Source organism: Ursus arctos, unplaced genomic scaffold, assembly GCF_023065955.2.
Source record: "Ursus arctos isolate Adak ecotype North America unplaced genomic scaffold, UrsArc2.0 scaffold_15, whole genome shotgun sequence".
NCBI lineage: Eukaryota > Metazoa > Chordata > Mammalia > Carnivora > Ursidae > Ursus > Ursus arctos.
The window spans coordinates 27920431-27945310 of record NW_026622819.1 but is presented as its reverse complement, the minus strand read 5'-3'; the positions used below and the strand labels follow the sequence as shown (position 1 = coordinate 27945310).

Sequence of the window (24880 nt, the reverse complement as noted above, 5' to 3'; positions counted from 1 at the left end):
GGGTGCAAAATCCAGTTTAAGCTGCAGAAGTCGGAAAAAGGCTGGTGACTGCTGGAGGAAGCGCTTCCCTGAATGCTTTTGTGTCCAGAATGTCCTACAGGTGTACACATATGGGTCCCCTCAAGGTGGCCACGGCTGGTTTGGTTCCCTCAGGCTGTCAGCAGTCTCCTTCCACTTCCCCAATCAACTATTTGAAGATCACAGATGCCTTGAAAAAAACTAGGATGTACTGATCAAACAGTGATTTGTAAATTTTTTGGTCAAAAGATCCTTCTGACTACCCTGACATTTGTGTTAACTTTCCTCTTCCTAGTTTTTTTCCTTTTGCGTGTTTCTCTGAACAATATTTTGGGAATCTGAAAAGTATATAAGTGAAACTAAAGATCATTTTGGTGAGCATTAACTTCATTATGGTGTTAAATCTTTCTATCCAAGAATATTGCATATCTGTCCATTCATTTAGGTCTCTCTCAGTCTTGCAATAAAGTTTTATGTATTTTTTTCAGTAAAAAAAGAAATCCTTCAGAGAACGGATGGAAATTAAAATGTCTACCCCAGAAAAAAGCAAATACACAGAACTTTCCCTACAATTTCAAGGGCAATGAAAACTCATTTAAGTCTTCACATGGATAACCTAAGGGTTTACAGACCCTACTTAAGAGCCTCTCTGTTACCTACGGGTAGAGGGAGGGTCAGTCTCCAGACGTAACTTCAACCTGGGCATTCCATATTATCATCTGCCAATTCTTTATTAAAAAGCCTGAGAGGACAAAGCAGTAGTCCAAAAGTTGTTCTTTATGAATAGAAGGGGTTCGCTACCACAGGGGCTGCTTCTGAAACATCCCTTGAGATCTTATTCAGCTCTTTTCATAAATGGCAGTAGTAATCACACAGATAAATCTACCTAATTTGAAGGCCAGACAGGAAATTACTTTTTTGGAAGAGCAAATGGTGGCATTACACTTTTCTAATCCCCACATGGAAATGATTCAATTTATCTGAGAAATTTATGTGGACAAGTAAGTGCAGGCCAAAACAGTGAAGTGCTTCCCTCATCAGCTCCTTTTGGCTCCAGTTCCAGGAGCTGGGCAGGGAGAGAACGTGTCCTTCCTTATTTCCTTGGGACTGGCTCCCCCAGCCAGTCCTTCCACAACGTTACCTAGTATCACCTAAAAAAAATCTGCATGGTATCCCTTCCCAGCATTGCCCTGAGCTCATTACAGTACTTCCATGGATGGGACACAGATTTTCCTTCGGGGAGAGGAATAACAACAACATACAAGGTCATAATGTAAAACTAATTTTTTCTTTATTGAAAATACATCTACAAAGTAATGCTTCTCAGTCCCCACGGGGTGCATGCTGATGCAGAGCCTGTGATGGGCTGGCCAGAGGATCATCCTAGAGGACTTGCTTTCCGTAAGAAATGGTTAGTATAAAAAAAGATCACACTGTGTAACAGAATTAATTTGACATGATTAATTTTTTGCTCTACTGGTGTCACGAGATGATAGCCATGGATATTAACTTTTGTAGTGTATTTCCCAAATAGAGCCTCGGCATTAAATAGTTACTCCACCACAGCCTAACGTTAACCTTTGTACACATGTAACGCTCACGATCTATATAAAAAATCTAATTGTATATCGGGGGGTGTATGTCTAGATTTTCAGTCTGTTAGCATAATTAAGTCCATTCTTTACCATTTTCGGTCGGAAACTCAAACACAGCTGGTATTGTCTGTGAGCTCCCACTCCATGTCTTTGAATGAATACTCCTCAGGGGGTAAAAAATTAATCTCCTCCAAAGCTGGGAGCCGCCTCGCCTGCGACTGATGCTCCTGCTGGCTTTTTCTTAGAACCACATTGGCGGTGTCTTTATACTGATTCGTCTTCTACCATTTCTCTCAGGGACACAAACAAAATAAAACCAAACCCCACTCCAGCCGAAGGTTTTGAACGATTTGCTAAGTGGAATTCCAACACAAAGATATCTTGTTTCTCTCATTCTAGGAACTTTTGCTTATAGTCAAAACCTTTTCAAATCAGAGACCACCCACCCAGCTCACGGAACTCTATTACAGAGAGAGCTCATTCATCTGACTTCTTTAAAAAATATAGACGTGCCTATGTTGATAGGCAAACTTCCTTGGGGGATGATTTTGAACTGAAGAGAAGTATTTCAGGTTAAAAAAAAAATGAACCTCTCCATTTTAAATTCTTCCTTAAAGATGGTGTATAATCTTGGGGTTTTTAAATCCTCTCTCTAGTGTCAGTCATGCTCCGTTCTTTCCTACCTGGCTCTTTAGTGTTCTATAGTAAGACCGTGGGCACCCTTGCTGGCTGCTAGTCTTACATTTTACTTTTTAAAAGTCTATAGTCAGTTGAGGAGTGGTGGGAGGCATCCATCCCAGAGCAGTCCCTTCCGTTTGGGAAGAGTAGGAAAGAAGGGAATCCTTCCCCTGTTGGGAAGAACTGAGCAGAGTTTCATGGATTATTCCACTCCTGGAATGGCCTCCAGCCTGGTGACTTGTGTAACTGACATTTTGGACACAGGACCCGGTAAACCATACAGCCATCCCTCCCCTATTTAGAAAGGTTCCTTCCTAGTAAGTGTCCTTTCTGAAAGTCCCATGCTCCATGGAATGGTACTTGCTACATGATGTTCCAAGGAGGAACAGAAGGCAGACTCTTCCATGACGTCACGGGATGTTTGGGCTAGAAGAGACCATACAGGCGTCCGGAGAACTCACTCATTTTACAGATGAGAACACTGAGGCCTGGAGATGAGATGTAACCTGCCCATGGCCACATGGAAATTTCACTCTATGTGAGTCCTCACAGCTGTGCTAGCTGTGTATTCATACTGCCCTGCTGTTAATAAAATCAGGACACAAATCAGAAGAGAAAGGGAAAAAAAACCCTTCTACTCTCCCACTGATAACCGATTACAGTTTATCAAGTTGTTTTAATACTAAAACTGAATTGTATTCTGAAGGATTTTTAACTTTTGAAAGTTGACTTAAAAGCATGTTTTAGCCCACTATTTGACTCTTTAGCTTATAAAAAAATCACATTTACAGTTTTGTGTGCCACATAAACATGTAAGATCTGATCTGACTCGCGAAATCCTCCCTTGTTTTTGGATGAATACTTCCCAATCCTATCAGAGTACCAGGAAAAGGGAGGTAAGGGGGCCTCCTGGAGAGAATGAGTTGTAACAGATGGAAACATTTTACAATGGTTTGCAAACACCTGCTGCTCAAGAAAACATTTTTTTGTGTTAGTCTACATCTTGGTTTCACTGTCAATGGGTTTCTCAGTCTCGCTTTCCTGGGCAATCAGCTGATACGGTTTCTTCATTTCGTTCTCTTCGATGACGGAATTACCCATTTCGACGTCTCGGTTCTTCAGCTCGTGCCGTGACAAGTGCTCTACAATGCCGGCTCCAAGGGAGTCTCCCAGCACGTTAGTGGTGGTGCGGAGGCGGTCCCTGAGGTGGGGGGTGGGGGCAGAAAAAACGGGGCTCCTGTGAACATCACGTGATTTCAGCTCATATTTTGAACCAGCTGCTAAATCTATTGAGGCATCTTTTAAAATGCTGCAAACATCAACGGCAACATTACATAATAGACACGTCTGTTTGTAACAGTAGTTACTCAAAGTTGTAAGAACACATAGATGACCAAGGTTCAATTACTACAGTACCAACAGTGGGGCATGACCTCTCCCTTTCTCCTATTTAAAAGTTCTCTTTGCCTGTCTTTCCTACAATTCACCCTCCTTTATACCAGTCGTCTTCAAAGGGTGATCCAGAGACCCCTGATGGCCCCCGAGGTCAAAACTATTGTCACAACAATGCTGAGATGGTTTTGGCCCTTTTCATTCTCCTTTCCCGATGAATGCCTGGGTGGGGTTTTGCAAGAACTACAGCACAACACTAAAGGTACCACAACAGACTGAGCGCAGAAGCAGTTAGGAGACCCCGGCTGTCTTGTATTAAGCCAGACACTAAGGAGATACCAAAAATGTAAAATGGTATCGTTCTTTTCCCTAAATTTTTGGTTTGGTAAATGATGTTTTTTTTTTGCAAAAACGTTATTTATGTTAAGATGTAATGCATTTATTATTGTAAACTTTACATGAATTTAACATTTAAAACATTCTGTTTTCCTAATATGATAAGTGTTGATAGCTAAAACCCACACAGATAAAAGCTTTTTGGGTCCTCGATAATTTTTAAGTGTAAAGGGGTCCTGAGGCTAAAAGCTTTGAGAACCACAGCTCTATACTGTAGAAGTCCTCATGGCAGTTGAGTGCTGACTGGGCCCAACAGTGGGCGGAATGCCAGGCATCACTGCCCGAAATCCTTAAGCACCATGGGGAGGTGGGTGGCATTATCATCTCCATGTACAGAGGAGGAAACCAGGACAGCTGGGAACCTGCCCAACGTCACACAGGGCTGGGATGCAAACGCAGATCCAAGCGACTGTGGGACTCATGCTCTCAACTGATTACCCTCCTCCCACTTATCGTGCCTTCAGCACACCCGTCAGCTCTTCATAGTCCTTCCAGCGAAGGCAACACACAGGAGACTCCAACACCTACTGTATCCTTCTAGGCCTTCACTTTGGGCATCCTGTGGAAAGTCTTTTTTCCAAGTGAAAGGGAATTTATGAGACAAAAGATGTCAGCTAGAAGGGCGTGGGGAACATGGAAGAGGGATGGGCCCCCCGAGATTAGGGTCTGAGGGGATGGAGGGTACCTTTCTTGGAACTTTCCCCAGAGCCACAGTCAATTCTACTTAATGACGCTAGTGCTCTTCCCACTGCATGACCGCCCCTCTCCCTCCTGGGTTCAGACGGGAACATCTGCGCTGCATTACGCCATTGGAACGGGAAGCACAAGGAGGAGGGCCTGAGCCAGCGTGGGAGGCCTGTCGTTCTGCTCTGGCCACCGTGGGGATGTGTTGCGCAATTCGGAAAATGCCTTGCTGATTTATGTTGGCTTCGCAGACGGCCAGTTTCCCAATCGCTGAATGGCTTTATGGAGTGAGAAGTGTACTTGCCGGCTGTGCCCCACGGGCTGATAAGGGCGTAAGCACACTTGGCGTAGGGGCTGGGTCTCCAGATAAGGGCAGGGACTAAGCAGTGACGGCAATTTAATCACAGGCACGCTGCCCCTCTTGGTGGAGCCCTTCTGGCAGGTAGGCCAAGCTGCCTGGTGCCCTGGAGTAACAGAGGGGGCCTTGCGACAGCACGCTGGCCGGCCGTCCAAGCATACTCACAGGAACCAGTCCACGGCGATGATGAGCGTGATGTCGTCGGTGGGCAGGCCCACAGACGTCAGCACAATGACCATGGTGACCAGGCCCGCCTGAGGAATCCCAGCTGCCCCGATACTGGCAGCCGTGGCTGTGATGCTGTGAAAAGAAGTTCCAAAACATAAAACATTTGCACACCTCCCCCCAAACAGAGAGTGTGTCCTGCAGACCACGCCAGGGGCAGCAGTGTCTGCCTTGCCAAGTTAACAGAGCAGGATATGCTTTAGAAAAACTTAAGGAGACTGTAAAAAAAAAAAAAAGCCACTGAGCTAACAATAATATTAACTAATATTTATCAAGGGCTTATTAGGTGCCATCAGATACGCTAAGCATGGCTTATCTCATTTGAGCCTCACAACAACCCTTAGGAAGTCGGTCCTATTATTATAGCCATTTTTAAATGAATGCATTGGTGCCAACAGACTTTTTCACATACCTGAAAATATTTAAGGTCAAAAATACTGTAGAGTTACAATAACAATTTGTTTCCTGTTAACTCGTCTATGCAAGTAGAGGATTGTAAAGATACTGAACTTGTACGGTTAATGTGGTCAGAAAAAAAATCAAATGTATTAATTCAAAAGCAAAATGATTCATGAACAAATTTCTGTACCACTATAAGTATTTTTTATGGAGGTGGTACAGACCTGACTTGTAAGGCACACAACCTTGTTTGGGACTCTGTTAAATATCTATTTGATATAGGCTGATGTGAGAAGGTGAAAATGTTTTATAAAGAGTAAAATACTACCTTGATATAAAGTGGAATTAATAAAAGTCAGTCTGTAGAAGAGACTATCGTGTTCCCTTATATTGTTGCTCTTCTATGGTACTAGAAGCTTTACCTGGTCTACGGCTGCCCAGCGTGAAGACTAGAGGCTGGAGCTTAGACTAAGTTCTGGTCAATGAGATACGGGTGAAGTGATCACGCACCTTGCAGGCTGTGTCCTCCTCCGCTTCACAGGGGCTAGGATTCGAAGGTGGTGAAAAGCTATCCGGACCATTTGGACGAGGGTGCTACCTCACGGATGATGGAATCAAAGCCTGGGTCCCTTACCCCGCATATTACACCGCATAAAACACTTACCAGCCTTGAGGGCTTTGTGGAGTAATGGAGAAAGTAAGTCACTCTTAGTGTTATTATAATGTTTTACTCTGTCACATGCAACTGAGCCTTTTTTATAACTCAGGGCTTTTCAACCAGTTTGCCAAGGTATGCCCACGAATGGGTTATGGTGAGCTGCGATATTCATCTCCTAACCCCAGTGTAGCTAGACTGTGCTCAGGGCTCCCAGAACGCCCAGGCCAGTCACGTCTGGCTGTGACCAGCCTCATTTTTTTTTTATAAGCTATTATTGTTTTCTAGTAACTCAAAACATATATACAGAGTCTAACATAACTTATTTCTAGATAAACATATATGTACACACACACACACACACACACACACACTCACTCACAGTGGGGGAACTGACAGAGATTAAAACTAGACTGAAGTGACATGAAAACCAAATGCAAGCCATAAATCTGGACTTTATCCTGGTCTAGGGGAAAAAGTTATAAAAGACATTTTTGGGGCAACTGGGGAAATTTGGATGTATACTGGATATTCTTCAAGTATTTTAAAGAATCTTACTATTGTGGTTTTATAAAAAATGATTCTTATTCTCAGGAGACGCATGTTGGACTATGTATATGTAAAATATAAAGAAGGCAGAGAAAGAAAGAAGCAAAAATGGTAAAATGTTAACAATTCTTGGATCTTGGTAGATGTTTGTTGTAATATTATTTCAACTTTCCGTTTGTAAGATAATTTTTATAATAAAGAGTTGTAAAAAAAATCTGACTTATTTTGATATCCAAAATAAATTGCTAATAATTATTAGAACACACACAATGAACAGTAGAGTCTGATCTGGCTTGTGAGGCTTAACGTCTCCCTTACACTTACTTATTGGTCTGTTGTGCAGAACGGACACTCAGTAAGCCAAAACAGGGCGTTATAATCACATATACACATGCATATGCGTGGGCTATCTCCAGAAGAACATAAAAGAAATTAGCAAGCAACAGTGGCTGCCTCTGGAGAAGGAAATTGAAAAATCAGGGGAAGGTATGGAAAGGAACATTACCTTTCACTAGACACCTCAAATATAATAGTTAAAAAAGCAGTCCATAGAAATAAAATTCTCAACCTGTTTGTCAATGGGGTCTCTCACTATTTTATACTGCCTAAAAATTAACCCAAGAGAAAATGCTAATCCAGTTTTTCAAGTGTATTTTAGTTTTTTAATACTGGCAATAAAAGCCAACATATTTTAATGCCTTTTAAAACTGAAGAATAATCTAACATTTTTAAAAAAGAAATATCCATACTATGTATTCTGTAGATTTTAAAAGAGCTAGATGTTTTATCGACGGTACACTGATAAATCAATCCAGGGACAAGCAGTATGCATGGCATGATTCTATTAATTATACAAAGAGTGTATGTGTGTCTAGGTGTCGGAAAAGGTCTTTATACCGCAAACATTAATAGTGGTGACCTACAGAAAGATGGGGGTGATGGTGGCAGGGAAGTTCCATTTTTTTGACTTCTACATCTGTTTTAGTATATGTGCTGCCGAAGCGAGCACAACTTCTACATTTCTGTATCATTAGAACTTCATTATTAATAAATGTGTACATCTGTACTTTTTTAAAAAAATGAATAAAAATATCTAAATATCAAAAGTAAATCTACTGCCACAAACCCCAACCTCCTGTTTATGTTCGATCCCCTTTCCAACCAGTTTCTTCATCCAATCCTGATCATCTTCTCATCATTTAAAGGCATTCTTAAGAAAATGCTGTGTAGAATTTTCCTCATACCTGATTGTAATGATCTGTCCAAAGTTCAGCTCGAAGTTGTTAACTTGAGCGATGAAAATGGCAGCCAAAGCCTCATAGAGGGCGGTCCCATCCATGTTGATGGTGGCCCCCACTGGGAGCACGAATCTGGTGACACGTTTGTCCACACCGTTGTTCTCTTCCAAGCACTTGAAGGTGATGGGTAGGGTAGCAGAACTGAGAATGGTAAAAAAAAAAAAAAAAGGGGGCGTGTCAGCTGACCCTCCAGATCTTTTAGACCACGACTGTATGTTTGGTATTTTGGACAGAGTTCCTTCCTCTCCCATGCCCTAATTTAAAGGGAACTAAGTCAGCACTTGTAGAAATAGGGGAACAGGGTTAGAACAGTGTGGGTTGCCTCCCTGGGTTATGTGGCAGCTCTCCCACTCCTGGGTTCTTCTGTGAGGCATACTTGTGATTATTCCCCTCTCCCCACACCTGTGCTGAGTGACTGCCATCTTTCCCTCAGGCACAGGTCAGCTGGAAGAGAGAGAGGACGGTGGGCAGGAAAGGAATAGCTGATTTCCATATGTCTCCCCAAAGGGTATACAGCCAACCATTCCCTGAATCCCAACTAGGTCTGATTAGCACCTGCGTGAAAATGCCAATTCATATACCCGGAAGTTTAAAACCCAGAACCGCCCCCCCACCCCACCGCCACCACTACCAGGATTCTGGATCAAAGTTAAGTTTGAGATACATATTCTGATAGGAGTGAAGACACACATACGTACGCACCTGGAGGAGGTTCCGAGAGCCGTGATGAGTGCTTGCAGCAACCCTCCGATAAAAACCCAAGGGTTCTTCCGCGTTACCAGGAAGTAGAGGAGGGGCAAGACAATGACGGCGTGAATGAGCAGGCCGACGATGACAGTCACCGTGTACATGGCAAGCTGCCCCCCAATCACTCCCATGTCTTCCATCTCAACAATTTTCCCTGCAATCAGGAAGAGGATGCCCAGAGGGGCGTACCTATGCAGAAGCAACACAGGCACGGTTGGAAGTCTGGTTTCTGACGAGCTAACCAGCTATTCCACAGAAACGACCAAGTGACAAGAAAACGCGACAGAGAGCTGATAGCTGAACTTTCTGTGCCCAGGATACTATGAGAAATTGCAGAAATCGTTAAGGTTTTTTTTTTTTTAAATATAAATAACGCATAATAAGGCCTTCCGCTCACTCAGAATTTCTCTAGGTCACAATTTTTTTTTTCTTTTCTCCTGAGCCTATGAAAAAAAGACAGGTACAGAGGTTTTTAAACTCACTTCTTTTTTCTAGATCACTCTCCTTTCACCCCACCTGGGTTACTTTTGCGGTCCTCAGATGGCACCCAACTCCCCCTGCCTTCTGTTCTCCTTCTAAGTACTCTGAACAGCCAGAATCCACTGACCCAATATCCAGACTTTTGGGAGCATTTCCCACATCAGAGCCCGATTTCCAAGTTAAAGCAAGATGCACACAATACCATTTCAGTGTTTTAGATTTGCAATCATCTCTCTTAAAAGTCTTTCTTTTCCCACGTAACACGCCACTTACAATATTACTTAGTATTGGTCCTCAAATCAACTCTTAAATTTACTCTGAGAGTAAGTTTTATGCTATAGTGGGAATGGAAAACTAGTACCATTTGCCGCAGACTGAAGGCAACTATATAATAAATGCAAAGCTAAAATTAATAATGTGCATGTATGTATTACCACGATCAGGTTATAGGTGTTCTAATTAAGTAATTATCACCCACAGGCTGCTACTGGTATTTGTCATCTTCCCCCTGCAGACCGGCAAGAAGAAACAACTGAGACACAAAATAACTTGTACGTAGAACCACCTTTGTTGCATAAAGGTCCCTCTGCCCCACTTTCAACTTCCTTTGTCTGATGGGCACAGTAAACTGCAACCAAACTCACGTTACCAAAAACAGAGGGGCCAATCACCCTTGAGAAGGGTCTGCTGGGAACTGTGGAGGTCTTATTTCAAGTTGAAAATACAATGCTTCTTTTAAAAGTCCTTTCAAAACACAGGCCAGGAAATTATAAGAGTACCTGTTTTCAGAAAAGTAATAACTCAATGTTGAACGTGCAGGCGAATGTACAGCTTGAAAAGCTACATGTGAGGTTCGTTCAGCAGCCTTGAATGGGTTTCTTTCATGAAAGAGGTGAAAGGTGGAGGCATTTTAATAATATGAAGATAAATGTCCACTTTCAGCTCTGCCAGGATTTCAAAGGAGGGGCCCCAGGATTTCAACCGAGGGCTCCTGTGGAGATCACATTCTGATCAGCCTTCGTGCCCAAGTTCATATCCACCTCGTACAAGCTCCTGAAAAATGGATTTCTCTGGGCCTTGGTGGCCATAAAGACAAAGGGTATTTTTAATCATGTTGGTGAGTACTTTTCTTAGAAATGGATGCCTTCCTCCTACCAGTGCCAAGAAGGGAGTCTGGATTAGAAAAAAAGGATAAAGGGAAAGCAACCCCCACATGAGGCCTAAACCAATCAAAGGGTTCTCTCCCAGCTGGGGAGAATTTACTTTCCAAGGTCAATGTTCCTCTGCGGATTTAGTCTTTTCCTTTGTGTCCTACTCTCAACTTTACTTGAAGGAAGTTTTATTATGAATTGTGGATTGGCATTCTCTAACACTTCCCATGAGTCCTTTGGGCAGGCAGCAGGACTGCCATGATTTTACATTTCTTTCCAAGAGCTAAAAATGGAGGAGAGGAGATCTCACTTTTTCTGACAGTCAAGGGGCCTCTACGTGTGCTTTGCCCTCTACTGTGAATGCTCTTCTCTTGGCACACTGTGTGGCTAGTTTCTCTGAGTCATTCAGATCTTAGCAAAAAAGTCACCTCCTCAGAGGCCAAAATCCAAGGCAAATTTTGTGCTTCCTCCCCAGTCACTTTTTATCACATCACATAAAATAAAATCTGCTGTTTTACTTTTTCACAGTACTTGTTACTAAAGCATTCGGTTGATTTGTCTATTTTTCTATATCCCTTAAAAGACTGTAAGTTCTGGGACATCCTTGTCTGTTTTCTTCACTGCTATGTTCAGAGTGTGTGGCACTGTATGCTTGGTATATAGTAGACAATAAATAAATATATACTGAACGAATAACTAAATAGATATAAAATGAAGGAACGAGGAATGGCATCCCACTAGCCCTGGAGTAAAGAAGTAGACACCTTTCAAAAACGAGAAAGCAAACTTGTTAAGAGTGGCTTACAGACAGGATCCAAGGCCACTACAGGCCCCGACAATCACTAGATTTCTTGTGCTTACCCCAGTGAGATTGTTGCAACTGGCTATCCTGCCTGGCGGCATCTTCCTCAGCATAGAACCCATGCTGATGGCAATGAGCACCTGTAGACAGCGTATACAGCAAATGGAAATACGTACCACATTATCACTGCTACCAATCTCATGATGGCTTCATTAAGAGAATCAAAGAACTCTCTCAGGGCTTGCCCCTGCTCTTTCATGTTGCCAATCACAAATCCAAAGCACATGGAGAAGACAACCAGTCCCAGGGCATTGACCCCATTCACAGACCCTGGAACCGGGACCAACTCCTCTCTGATCCTTGTAAGAGTCTCCATGGCCTCTGACACATTGTTTATCACGGCACCCACGAGCGTTTCATTGGACTGGATGGGCACTTTAAAGCTTCTCTTCTCATAGTTGGTTTTAAACTTAAAAAAGAAAAGGCACAACAGGGGTTAGAGGTGATTTTTCTTTTTACTTTCTTATTCTCCAAATTTTCTCTAATGATATACGTTACCTCGCATTTGGAGACTACGGCTATAGAAGGTATCTCGCATCTGACCTGTGACAAACCTCTACTACTTCCTCAGCACGGACACACACCCCCAATGCAAGACAATCGTAACAGGAAAGAGGTATCTGGTTGAAGAGTCTGGACTAGACATATACATGTGTTTTTGCCTTCTTCTGAAACCCTAAAAAAATAGCCAAAATGGGCTTTAAAAAAACCCGTAAATCCAAATATTCACATCGTCCCTTTACTATCTATAGGATCATGCTATGGGATCATGAACAAATCTCCAATCATCATTTTGGTCTTACTTACATCTGTGAAACAGAAATAACCACAGTGGTTCTATCTCACAGGGCTGTTGATCAAATTAAGCAGAATATATGAGAATGCCTTGTAAGTTTTAAAGTACGACACTAAGGTTGGCTAATGGGGCTCAGTAACAAAGCCCTTTGGGGACCAGACTTAGTTGGAGATTTCAGCGAACATTAAAAATTTAAAAATCCCCTATGCACCTCTACGTTTATAGCAGCATTATCTACAGCAGCCAAATTATGGAAGCAGCCAAGTGTCCATCAATAGGTGAGTGCATGAAGAAGATGTGGTGTATACATTTACCACATGGACTATTATTCAGCCATAAAAAGAATGAAATCTTGCCATTTGCAACAACATGGATGGATTGAGAGAGTGTAATGCTGAGCGAAGTCAGTCAGAGAAAGACAGATACTTAAGAAACAAAAACCAAAAAAAGAGACAGACAAACCAAGAAACAGACTCTTAGCTATAGAGAACAAACCGATGGTTATCAGAGGAGGGGGTGCAGGGGATAGGAGAGGGGGGCTATAGGTGATGGGAATTAAAGAGTACACTTATCGTGATGAGTACTGAATAATGTATAGAACTGTTGAACCACTCTATGGTATACCTGAAATTAACATAACACTGTATGTTAACTATACTAGAATTGTAGAATTAAAACAAAACTTAGTGAAATTAAAAAAAAATTTAAAAATCCCAAAACAACCGTCTTCAAGGCATTTCTGATAGAATCAACGCATTTCTGATACTATCAATAGATGCTTGATTAATAGCTGAGGGTGACAACCCAATTCTCAAGTCTATAAAGGAATTTCTCTTCCTACTCAAGTTAGTCTTTTCCCAACAGCTTCTGCATAGATGGGCCAGACAGAAGATGCAGAGTCGATGATTGTGACCGTATAAAACAATCAAGCCCATCCATCTATCTATGATTTTAATGAGAGTAGAATCCCCAACCTTTATGTTGACGGTAGTAAAGGATCAGAGAGTAATGATGTACGGATGTTGACTGGGTCTACAGTCCAGGGGAAGAACACACAGCTGTACATGAAGTGCTGGGCCATTTCTCTACCAAGAGCGAATGGGAGGGGCCCCTGGGTGGCACAGCGGTTAAGCGTCTGCCTTCGGCTCAGGGCGTGATCCCGGCGTTACGGAATCGAGCCCCACATCAGGCTCCTCCGCTATGAGCCTGCTTCTTCCTCTCCCACTCCCCCTGCTTGTGTTCCCTCTCTCGCTGGCTGTCTCTATCTCTGTCGAATAAATAAATAAAATATTTAAAAAAAAAAAAAAAAAAGAGTGAATGGGAGACTTTTTTGTCCAGTGGGGAACCACTACTCTCCAACAAGGACATAGCCAGCTGTCAATACTATGGACACATCCCTGAACAATCATTGATACTGCTGGTAATTCTAAGTAACAAAGAAACTGGCCCGTTTTAGTCTCCTGTTCCAGGCAACTCTCAAATCTCTATTTCATTGGGATGCTTATGCATTTTATGGACTGTCTAGGTAGATTTCCTATCCTGATTAGCCTTTCCTATGGCTCCAACTCTTTCCCCTCAGACACAGTTTGTAGCGTACAGAAATTGCAACCTCATTTGCATTCTGGTCTAAGACAAATAGATCTGGGAAGATACATTTGCTTCCCTTTCAAAATCTTGTAAATGCAATCCAAAACCAAATACAATTAATCTGCTCGAGTCAGCACTTTTCCTAGTGCTGCTAGAAATCAGCACTTTTGATGTTGCCCAGTGCCAGCTAACTAACTAGAATAGTCAGCCCCATGGTGCTGGGGTTGGCTGGTTGGATTGAAAGGGGTTTATTATTTATGGTTATTGCAGGTTTTGAATAAAGAAAATTTGATTTTGGCTTCTTAGACTCTCTTTTTTTAAAAGAAAGGATTCTGTTTGAATTTTGCAGTGTGTGCATTCATTACCTATTAAAAATAGTCAATAAAAATTTTAAAAAGGGGGGAGGGAACCAAAGCATGACTTGAATGTATAAAAGTTAGTCCTCCATAAAGTAGGGGTTTTCTTTTTTTGCTTTAGAGATCCTAAGGAGAAGGGTTAGGGGATTACAACTAGGATGAAGTGACACCACCTGGAGAAATGCTGGGGAACTATTACTTAACCCAGAATGTCTAATTGTTTTCCTTTTAATATTTTGGGCAACAAAGCTTTTTTATTCAGGTGAAGTTACAACGAACTTTACCCCCAACAGTAAAATGTATTTGTATCCGTAACACTGAGAGCAGAGAATCGAGTAGATATGGGCTAAAAGGAACTGGACCTCACTATAGCTTCCAGGCGGGTGTCTCTTCCCTCTCCAGGAAGCAGAATGCAGGAGCAGGAAGAGGGCAGAATTTGCAGTCAACGTGATGAATTTGAATTCTGGATCTACCATTTATTACTTGTGAGATCTTGTGCCTTTTAAATAATCCTTCTGAATTAGCATAGATGAGTTGCCTCATCAATGAAATGAAGACAATGATACCCATTCCATTCATGTGAGGACCAAATACAACATTAGTGCTTGGCACATTGCAGGCATTCAAGAAATGATACGGTTCCTCCTTTAGAATCTATAAGGCCCTTAGTAGACTTCTAAAAAACAACCCATTGGTTTTTAAAATTAAACCCAGAAACTTGAATAATCTCCCTAATCTTTAAAGCAAGTTGTAGATGTGTTTATACTGGAATTTGTTTGCTTGGTGGGCTTTCATTTGTGGAATGTGGGGGCATAGAGAGGGAGGGAGTGTTCTGATTGGCCTTCTTAATAATTAACAGAGACTTAATCAGTTATTTGTATGCAAGATTTAGAGTATCTGGCAACTAGTAAGCCTTCAATACAAGGTAAGACCTCCCCACCCCTTGCAAATTCCCCAGAAAACCCGAGTGCTTTCTATCTGGTTGGCAAGAGTGTTCTTACTGTGGAGAAACGGAAAAAATAAAATAAAATAAACAAGAGGGTCCCAACTGTGTGGTATGCCAAAGAGGAATTTCAAAAGTGAATTAGTGGCTATAGAGTGTTTACCTGTTTAAAGCAGGCTTCCACCAGATTTGGAGGGAACATATTCCTGCAAAGAAAATAATGGTCATTTAAAAAATGTCTCGAATAGTAAGTTTGCTTCTTAAATACTTTTTCATTGGGTCTAAGGTAAAGATGTATTGAACTAAGCAGCAAATGGATAAAAAGAAAGGTTTTGGTGACTTTTATGACTTGAAGTGGGACATACTGTCATCCCTATGTGGGGCCCATGTAGTTCGTATTTTTCAGGGAAGTCTCAAATTCAACTCATCTGTCCTTTTGTCAAACAATGGGATTTTTAAATTTGGTAATTATCTCATCAAATCCTGCTCCCAGGAAGAACCAAAGTGAGAACGGAAACACCTTTGGTTATAAACATTCTGGTTAACTGAGGTATTATTTAATAGCAGCCATTTTGATTTTATGCCATGTGTCCAGGGACCAAATGTTCTGAATCAAATGTCATGGTCAGACTGTGGCATTTTGTTCCCCACAAAGTCCTTCCAAAGGCCAGCTGGGGGATGGCATACTGACCCTGAATTGCTGGCGCTTTTGAGGCTTTTTGGTGACCAATGGGGAGACGGCTCACGAAATTTAAACTTGTGGTCCATGTGGCAAGGCTTGTCACTTTCTCAGAGCAGTGTTTGAGTTCATGGTGGAGTTCAAGGGGCCATAATCTACCTGGGGAGTCTCTAACCGGCTGCATGAACTTGGCCAAGTCACTACACCCATTTAGATCTCTGCTGATTTATCTGTTAAAGAGGAGATTGGAATAAACTATCCTTAGGGCTCCAAGGTTGAAGACTGTGGGACGAGGAGACATGGCCCAGGAACTTGCAAAGCCTGAGATTCTAGCAGTTGTGTGCTATCAAAGTCATGTTTTAAGGTCATCAACTCTTGTCCCTTTCTTCTTACTGCCTAGACAATCCTGTTTCCTTTTCCTTCCTATCTATGCTCTATGGATCTGTTTATATAAATCTTGAGAGAAATGTGAGTTCAGGAGATTTCAGGAAAAATGCTTGAGCCAAGTGACTGGTGGGGATAGGCTACTCATACACCTACCACTGGGGCAAGGAGAGGCAGAAACACACAGCACTCCGATGGATCAACCAGACTTGGAATGACAAGATCCCAGTTCTTCAAACAAGGAGTGGAAATTATACAGAAGAGAATATAATAAAATACTCCTAACCTAACCTACCTGATGGTAAAGCTCATGGAAAAAATGGTGAAAAGCTGTAATTAATTTTATGAACTACATAAAATCATAGCATCAGGTGACAAGTTGATATGAAATAATGTTATAGGGTGGCTTCTTGGCTTCTTACCTTCAGATAATTGTGATTAATTCCCTACAAAGGGCTTTCAAGAAGAGGCTCTAAGGGGCTGGGTTGTGCTTATATACAGATGGGACAAAGTCATTCATGGTAGAAACAGAAGTGCTGCTGAAGGGAGCCTTTGTTGCTCAAATCTCTCTTGAATCTACCTGTCAAAGACCCATCCCTTGAGATGGCATGTGGTATCAAGTCCCTAGGAGGAGTTTCTTTCAGATGATCAGCGAGGGACCCTTTAGAGTAGGCATCTAGGATTGGCCAACAAGTCACTCTGTAAGGAAGTCGTACAGAAAGGAGGAGAGCGCTTGGTTTCGGGAGGACAGGCCGAGAAGGCTACATGGTGGAGGAATGCTGAGCAGGTGAGAAATCTAGAGGCTTGTGCTGGGGTACCTTTCATTTGCCCTTCTAGATCCACTCTCCATCCTGCTCTGTGCCCTAGAAGGCTGACCCCTCAGGTTGTAGCATGTGGGCTCTCTTGCCTTCTGGCTTCCTTTTTGGGTTTGTGCAGTGGGATGTGCTGACAGATCACAGGGTAGGAGGAGAGAGAAGTGGACGGATATATTCTTCAGCTCTCTGACAGGTTGGCAGCAGCTCCCTCCATCCTAATTAGCACTCCTGTTCTTATCATAGGGCCCTTTTCCAAGACCACAGCTCTTCCCACATCCCTTCCTTTGCCCCTCAGAGCTGGGGTTGATAACAAAACAGCTTCCTGTCGCTGGTAGCGCCTCGCCATCCCTTGTAAGTTCCTTAACCCTGCCTGTACCTTTCTGAGCCCCTTTCACTGATCCTTTTGAATATGCACTATGCTTCCTGCCAGGATCTGACTGATGCAAGGGCAGGTGTGGAGAGAGAGCAAGCAGGAAGGTGCGAGGATCAAACACTGGTTTACTTCACTGTTCTGTGTGAGATGACTCTACCATCAAGTCTGTTTCAAGTACTGGGTAAGACTCATTTGCAATCGGTGTATGGTTTGTACACAGAACAATGCTAAAGAAGCCATCCTTTAATCTTTCATTGCTGGTCTGCCAAATCCTTTCTTCATGAATAGTATAAAAGGAAGACCTTAGAACAGGTATGACCAGATGACCCTTAAAGTCCTTTCTGGACAGAAACTGTTGTGCAGAACAGATGATGATACAGATGACAAATTCTACATTAGAAGAGTCCCACCAACAGGCTATAGTTGAGTAAAAACTAGCCTCCAACAGCAAGGCAGTAGGGTAAAGACTTATTAACATTCCAAGGTAAGCTGCACAGCTGAGAGGAGAACTGAGTGATCAGATTCTGAACCCTAAAAGCAAGACACTCAAAATCTGTATCCCCTCTCTGCTCCTCACCTCTTTCCCATTAGATCAGAAAATAAAACCTTTAATTCTGTTAGGCAGAAGTAAAGATGTGACTTTCATTACAAGCCTAGCGAGGTTGGTTCCGTTAGACACCTGTTCTGCAGTCTGACTAGCTCCCCAAAAAGAAGGGCTGCAGTGGTCAAAACACACCCAAAGGGGCGGGCTTGCAAGGACGTACCTGATCAAATCCAGGAAGGCGTCTGCAGCTGTCACTTGTACAATTTTGCCTTCTCTGTGCATGTTTTCCTTTGTGCCCTTCCCGGGATGGATGATGATGACAATGATTATGCCAATCACCACGGCAATGATGGTCGTAGTCATGTAATAGACTACGGCTCGCATTCCCATCTTCCCTGATGCCTTACTATCTAGGGCCGCCATTCCTGGTGAAGGCAAACAGAAGGAGATTTTCAGGAAGTCAGTCCAGAGAATTCTCCAGAGGAAGGTAACGGGGACAGTAATTCCTTCTACACCCCCTTACCCTCATTCCACCCAGCAATGGGATCTTACACAAGTTATGAGAACCTGGCATCAGATTTCATCAGGGCATCATAAAAGGTGAAGGAAAAAAGCCAAAGAACGGCCAGTCATCAGCTGTGTCAGCAAACACCTGATCACCCGTTTCCTGTCTCAAGAGCTGATTTCACATGGCTCTCTACTGATTTAAAAGGGCAATCAAATTCTTTCCCAGGTGATTACTGGTTGGGGAAGCTATGCGTGTAAATAGTGAGTAGTGTGTGTGTCTCTGTAGATGAAGAAATACTCAAAAAAATTTCTGGCAGTATAACCTGAGCATATCTCAAGTCACTGTGGTGACTCACACAGATAAACTGGCATTAAATTCTTTTAAAAGACTTATTATTTTATATGTGTACTTGGGAGTCTTTTTTTTTTTATGTTTTTATGCAAAATATAAGCCATTATTCTGATCACCTAACAATTTATTGTCAATTTGCAGTTAAATTAGACATTGGGTTATAAAACCAAAGTTCTCAAATAGTTTCTCGGTGGTTTTCTCATCTCATCAAAATTTTAAAAAAATTCTCTTTTTTGGTGGGGTTCTTCTCCTGTTTCCACCTTCTCCCCTGGGCATGGAGTACCTCATCCCATGTTAAACATCTTCGCCCCCTCGTTTTCAGGACATCTGCAAAGTCTACCTCAGGTGAGGTGTTATCCTAGATAAAAAAGGAGGTGTGACTTTCAAGATTTCCCTTCCTGCTCTAGCAAACGAAAAGATCTTAGTGTCTCTTGGGATGGTAAAAAATTGGAAATGACACAAAGCCCTCAAAAGATTAGATTATAATAATATGGGCTCTTCTGTTTCATTAGCTATTTCTTCACTTTTCTTCTTTCTTTCCCCTCCCTAATCTCATGAAAACACGAAAATCCAATTATAGTATAATCCAATCATAACAAATGGGACTATTCTCTTTACTATTTAAAATTGCATTTTTATAAATGTATTAAAAGGTTATACTGTACTCCAATGATCAGTATCAGATTCTAATAGAGATTTAATCTTAGGTAGTGACCCTGTTCATACCAACATATTTAGAGTAAGGTAAAGTATTGAAAAAAATAGTATCCATGACTGGGCTGAGTTTGCCCCAAAATGTGATATAATGGTAATTCCCATGAGAACTGAAGCCAGGGCTTTCAGTTTATCATTTCATTTGTATTTGAATATCATTTATAATTTTCATAATAAGCACTTACTTATACCTGATATGTTCTTACTTTTAACAACCCATAATGCAGATTAAAAAACACTTAAGTGACTGTCTAAGGTCTTAGTCAACACCAAGTAAAACGGAGTGGGAACTTAACTTTGCTCTTATGTCACTAATTTTCATATACTTTCTGCTCCTGAGGAGACAGCTGCAGCTCCCACAAACAAGGAGACCAATTTGGCTTTAATGCATGAACTTAGCTTCTCTTACCCTTGCCCTGGGTTTCCATTTACTGGGATGGAGCCACTTCAATACTTTGTCAACCTTAAAAATGGGCTAATCTGTTTTCAGTCCAATGTCCCCTCCCCCCATTTTCATCCTCAGGTCTGAATCACATCTCAAATATCTTGGCTTCCCGTGCTTGCAATAATTTCTCAGAAGGGGCCCACTCTCTTTCCCATTATTGCCTGAGCTTGTCACCACTGAAGCCTGAAATTCCTCGGCGGCGAGTGGTGTGGGCACAATAGGCCGGATATCTCTGCTAGGGGGTACCAGGCAGCAGTATTTTCTTCCTCCGAGATGCTTTCTTTCCCTCTCGCCTTCTATTCTGTGGTGCTGTTCCGTTCTCACGCCAACTCTTCTCTGACGCTCCTGCCCACTACTCCCGACCTATAGCTATTCAGAGAGAGCGCTAAGTGGTCACGGCAGAGCACTGGAAACCAAAGTGGCAAACAAAGGAGGAGGCTTAAATCTCCCTCCCTCCCACTGCAGGGCTAGGGATGGGGGGAGTTATCCCAGAGTCCACAGCTATACGGCTATCAATGGGAAGAAACGAAGATTCTTATTTATAGGATTTTTTTTTAATTTAAAAAATGAAAACCAATATGAGAGTGTTTTCTCCATACTTTTGAATTCTGAAATAGCTGAAGACAACCACCAAGCCATGTTTTCAGCAGTGAGCCCAGAAGGAGAAGCGACAGTCAAACGAGAGGCTCACCAACCTCTACATATTGACCCTTTTCATTTGCTAGAGAACAGAGCAACAGCTGCTGTGATTTCAGCCAAGGAAGGAGGGGTGTGTGGGGTAGGGCAGAAGAGCTTCATGAACCAATTCTCCAAGTAGGTCCTTTCCCGAGAGGGGGCCCTGGTGTCCCACACAGGCTGCTTGCCTCTCTCTGCCCCTGGTCCTCCACCCCTCTTCACCACCTGCCAACTCTGACCACTCCCCTTTTCTCTGACACGGGCTCTTAAAACTAAAGGTACCACCATGAACAAGGTGTCGTGAGCACAAGAGCAGGATGGATGTGGACAATCTGCCAGACACAGGGCCTGAAAGAGAATGGTCCTGATACCGGTGGAACCAGGAAAATGGAGGATAAGCTCCGGAAGACAAAACCTAATGTGAGCGGTGTCTCTCTTCCTCTCTCTTACTCAAACCCAGTGACCATCTCTGATCCCCAGCCTCATGAAATCCAAGACAAAGCTCTACACCAGAGACTACACACAAATGTTCGAGGGTCTGGGGGCAAGGGAAAGTACTAAATCACTTTGTAGAAAAGGGAACTTTGGCAGGAAGTGCCCTAAATGTTTGGGAAGGGAAAATTTTAATTGAGTCTTGTCACTTCAAAATACGTGGAAGAAAAGGAAGAAAAGAGCACCAGGGCAAGGCAGACAGGAGGTCACTTGGGTGTGTAGGTACTGACGGGAGTGTGTTACAACTATGCGTTTGTCTAAACATACATTTGAGAAACACATTCCAGAGCAAGTAGTAAAGATAAGGATCTCAGCTGGTCTCCTTTTCTTCATTTGATCTGGGTTTAGCCAAACCAGACCCATTCAAGACATCTTGACATCTTTATTACGAAAACAATCTGCCATCAGAACTGAGACCCTCTTGAAACCCAAGAAATACTATATTGCACAACTGCTACAAGTACTGTGACTGGTCTTCCAATTATGATGACGTGTTTGTTCTCTTTATAGGCTTTCTATATTTTGAGTTAACTTGTGTGCTAGTTCCCTAACTCACTCGCAAAATCCCACCCCCAACCAATGGCACATGTTCATCTAATTTCATCACAACTGGAGGTTGTAGATGTCACTGATATCATTTTAAAGGTGAAGATACCCAAGATAGAGAAGTAAAATACGTTATCCAATGTTGCACAGCTAGCGAACGGCAGTGGCAGAATTCCAAACCGCACCGCCAAGGGATCGCCCTTTCCCCTACACCTCTCTTTTAATGGATGGGCTGGAGGAAAATTCCATGGCGGTAGGTAACTGGAAAACTCTAGCACATTACTCAGCATTCCCTACCTTCAGCGGAAGTGCGTTACACTGGTCACCAGAAGGACTAGCTAGAGTACTGATCGGTTAGTACGGATCTCTCATCATTTCCAGAGAAACAGCCACGAGCATGTTCTAATGGAGAGTGGAGGCTCACGGATACTTGCTGGCTGTGGGTACAGGAATCTCATTTTCCTTTCTAAAAACCAACCCATCAAGAACCAGTCATCAAGAAAGCAATCCATCGATCATTTCTGCAAACCTATTACATGTTCACTGATGAGTTAAGCATCTAAAAGGGAGTAAACAGACATTTTTTAGAATGTAAAAGATTAAGACTTTGCTTCAGAAACCTGGTATTTTAGGCAGCAGTCACTTTGAAGAGAGGAAGGAAGAGAAGAGAGTTTCTTAATGCAAATAGGTAAATATGCATTTACTTCTTTATTTATAAAAGGAGTCTTTTGGTAATTAACAAATATGCACCACATTCGTGGGCTTTTGCACGGATGGAGTAGGGAGAGAGGGTCTCATAAATACGTACGCGGAACTCTGTAAGTCTGTATTGTAAGTCAGATCTCTTTTGGTATAATATTTCGTATGACTTCTTGGATAAATGAAATATGTACTCAGCCGAGTTTAGAAGGATAATATATAAATAATGTCAAGTTCTCAACGCTCTATTATTTGCATGGATTTTATTCACCCATCTGCTAAAACTCCATGTCTTATCCATTCATGTGTCTTACTTTACTTTCCCCAATAATTCCTGTCTCTGGTTTTGAAAAAAAATTTAAGGAAGAAGCCTTCTGTGATGAATTGTCTCTCTACTCATTCTCATGGTGTTTCATTGTTCTTCCAGGAACTGGACCAGGCCCAGAAAGAACAGAAAAGGGGGGATGGCAACTGCTGACTCAAGAATGTTGTCTGTTTCGGTTTTTGTTTTACTTTAGAGGCACTCCTTTTCCACAATGGGCTCAAATACTCATGTAATGAAAGCCGCCTGTTCTCCATCCTCCTAGAGTTTCAAGATGGGCAAACTTACAACAAGGAAATCGAGGATGAGCTCCAGCCTATACCATATTCATTTGACTATAAGGTGATGATTTTTTTTTAAGTAAAGTTAAATTCAAAAAATACAATGTACTTCCTGTTTACAGATTGAAAAATGAGCTCTTGTGTCCTAAAGCAACTGCCCACTGCTGGAGCAAGGGCACACTGGAACCCTCAAAAAGGAGAGCGAGCAAGAGGGTCAAAAAGCTCGGGGGGGGGGGGGGGGGGGGGAGAGGGGCAGGGGTGGAGGGGTGGAGGGAGCGAGCATAAAATAAATCATTTTAAATCGTTCTAAAACTATATTATGTTTTTCTTCACTAAAATATTTTCTTCTTGTCCCTTTATAGACTAGATTGTAAAAAAAGTGAAGGTCTATGATTCTATGGGTTCTGTTAGGTTGGAAACGGTTGCTAATGATTGTATCACAATTTTGAATCACAATTAGAAGCAGGATATAGCCTCAGAACTTAATCTAAAAGACAATAGTTCAGACTAAAGGCCAACCTCACGCACTTTTGGAAGCATATTCTTTTTTCTCTTTTCCTTTTTCTTTTTTTTTTTAAATTATAGCTCAGCGATTAAGAGTTTAGGCTCTGAGGTTAAGAATACCTGGATTCCACTTCTGGCTCTGGTACCATATGACCTCTGTAAGCCTCTGTTTCCTCATCTGTAGTATGGGCGTAATGACGGCTCCTTCACTGGCTTTTCACTGGCATTAATGGGACTTCCATTCAGAAAGCACTTCGCATCGGGGCACCTGGGTGCCTCAGCCCTTAAGCATCTGCCTTCGGCTCAGGTCATGATCCCAGGGTCTTGGGATCGAGACCCACACTGGGCTCCCTGCTCGGCGGGAAGCCTGCTTCTCCCTCTCACACTCCCCTTGCTTATGTTCCCTCTCTTGCTGTCTCTTTCAGATAAATAAATAAAATCTTAAAAAAAAAAAAAAGCAGCACTTTGCATAGTGCTTGGCACATAGTAAGGACTCAACAAATGGTAGCTGTTATTAAGTAAGCAGAAAAGTAATAAACAAGCTATTCACTAAGTATTATTTGCCTTCTCTAAGCCTCCACTTCATCTAGGCAAGAAGCTAGTAATATTTATACTGCAAGCTTAGGGAAAACTTACACAAAGAATCTAGATAAAGCAGGTTCTTGATAAATGCTAGTTACCATCACTGTATGTGTCTCCCTCTACTAGACGTTTAGTTCCAAGAGAGCAGAACCACATGTTTTAGTCACTAATGTAGCCTCAGTGGCTAGAACGGCGCCTGCGCAGGAAGGCCCCCAATAAATACTGGTTCAACGGTCATTCTTATCACCATCGTCGTTGTTATCCTGGGGAGAGGCCACACACACTTTTTTTTTTTAAACATTTAGGTGAGGTTACTGTGAATTACAAGTACTAAAGTTGCTTTTGTTGAAAATACTCTGAAATTCGGATTCACCAATTTTAGTTGCTCTTCCCCCAGTTACACCAAAATAGTGAGGTTCATTCTATCTTGAAGAATGAGAGACAGCTCTGGTGGGTAAGAGTGACTCGGCATCACCTGGAGCTTCATTTCCACAGCTGGGATGGGGGGGGGGTGTCACTCATAGCAAGCTGCCCTCGGGATGGTCAGGAAGGCAGAGGGCTGGCCCGCCTCCACTACTCACCACCGGGAGCACCCTCCCTCTTTCTCTTCCTTCTCTCTCTCCCACTCCTGTGTTATCTTCCCTCTTCCACCACCATGATGCCCTCCCGCAGGTGAGCCTATGTAAGTAACCGCTGAAGTCCTTTTCCCATTGATGAAAGAGAACAGAACAGAAAATACTGAAGGGGTATCCCCTGTGGTAAAGGTAAGTATTATTTTGTGAAACTTTTTTCAGCTG

The 24880-nt window shown here is 42.4% G+C and overlaps 1 protein-coding gene across 3 annotated transcripts in view; it reads right to left on the bottom strand.

Moving 5' to 3' along the window:
- Positions 1-1287: 1287 nt before the first annotated feature.
- Positions 1288-24880, bottom strand: part of SLC1A3 (solute carrier family 1 member 3) — a 76829-nt gene continuing 53236 nt past the window's right edge. For all 3 annotated transcript variants that reach the window (XM_026506826.4, XM_044387036.3, XM_044387035.3), the window contains 7 exons: positions 18185-18389; positions 15333-15375; positions 11604-11896; positions 8950-9183; positions 8194-8388; positions 5287-5421; positions 1288-3492 (listed from right to left, as the gene is read on the bottom strand). In XM_026506826.4, the coding sequence (XP_026362611.1) occupies positions 3288-3492; positions 5287-5421; positions 8194-8388; positions 8950-9183; positions 11604-11896; positions 15333-15375; positions 18185-18389 (1310 nt within the window). In that variant the 3' untranslated portion in view covers positions 1288-3287. The remainder of the gene's footprint in view (positions 3493-5286; positions 5422-8193; positions 8389-8949; positions 9184-11603; positions 11897-15332; positions 15376-18184; positions 18390-24880) is intronic.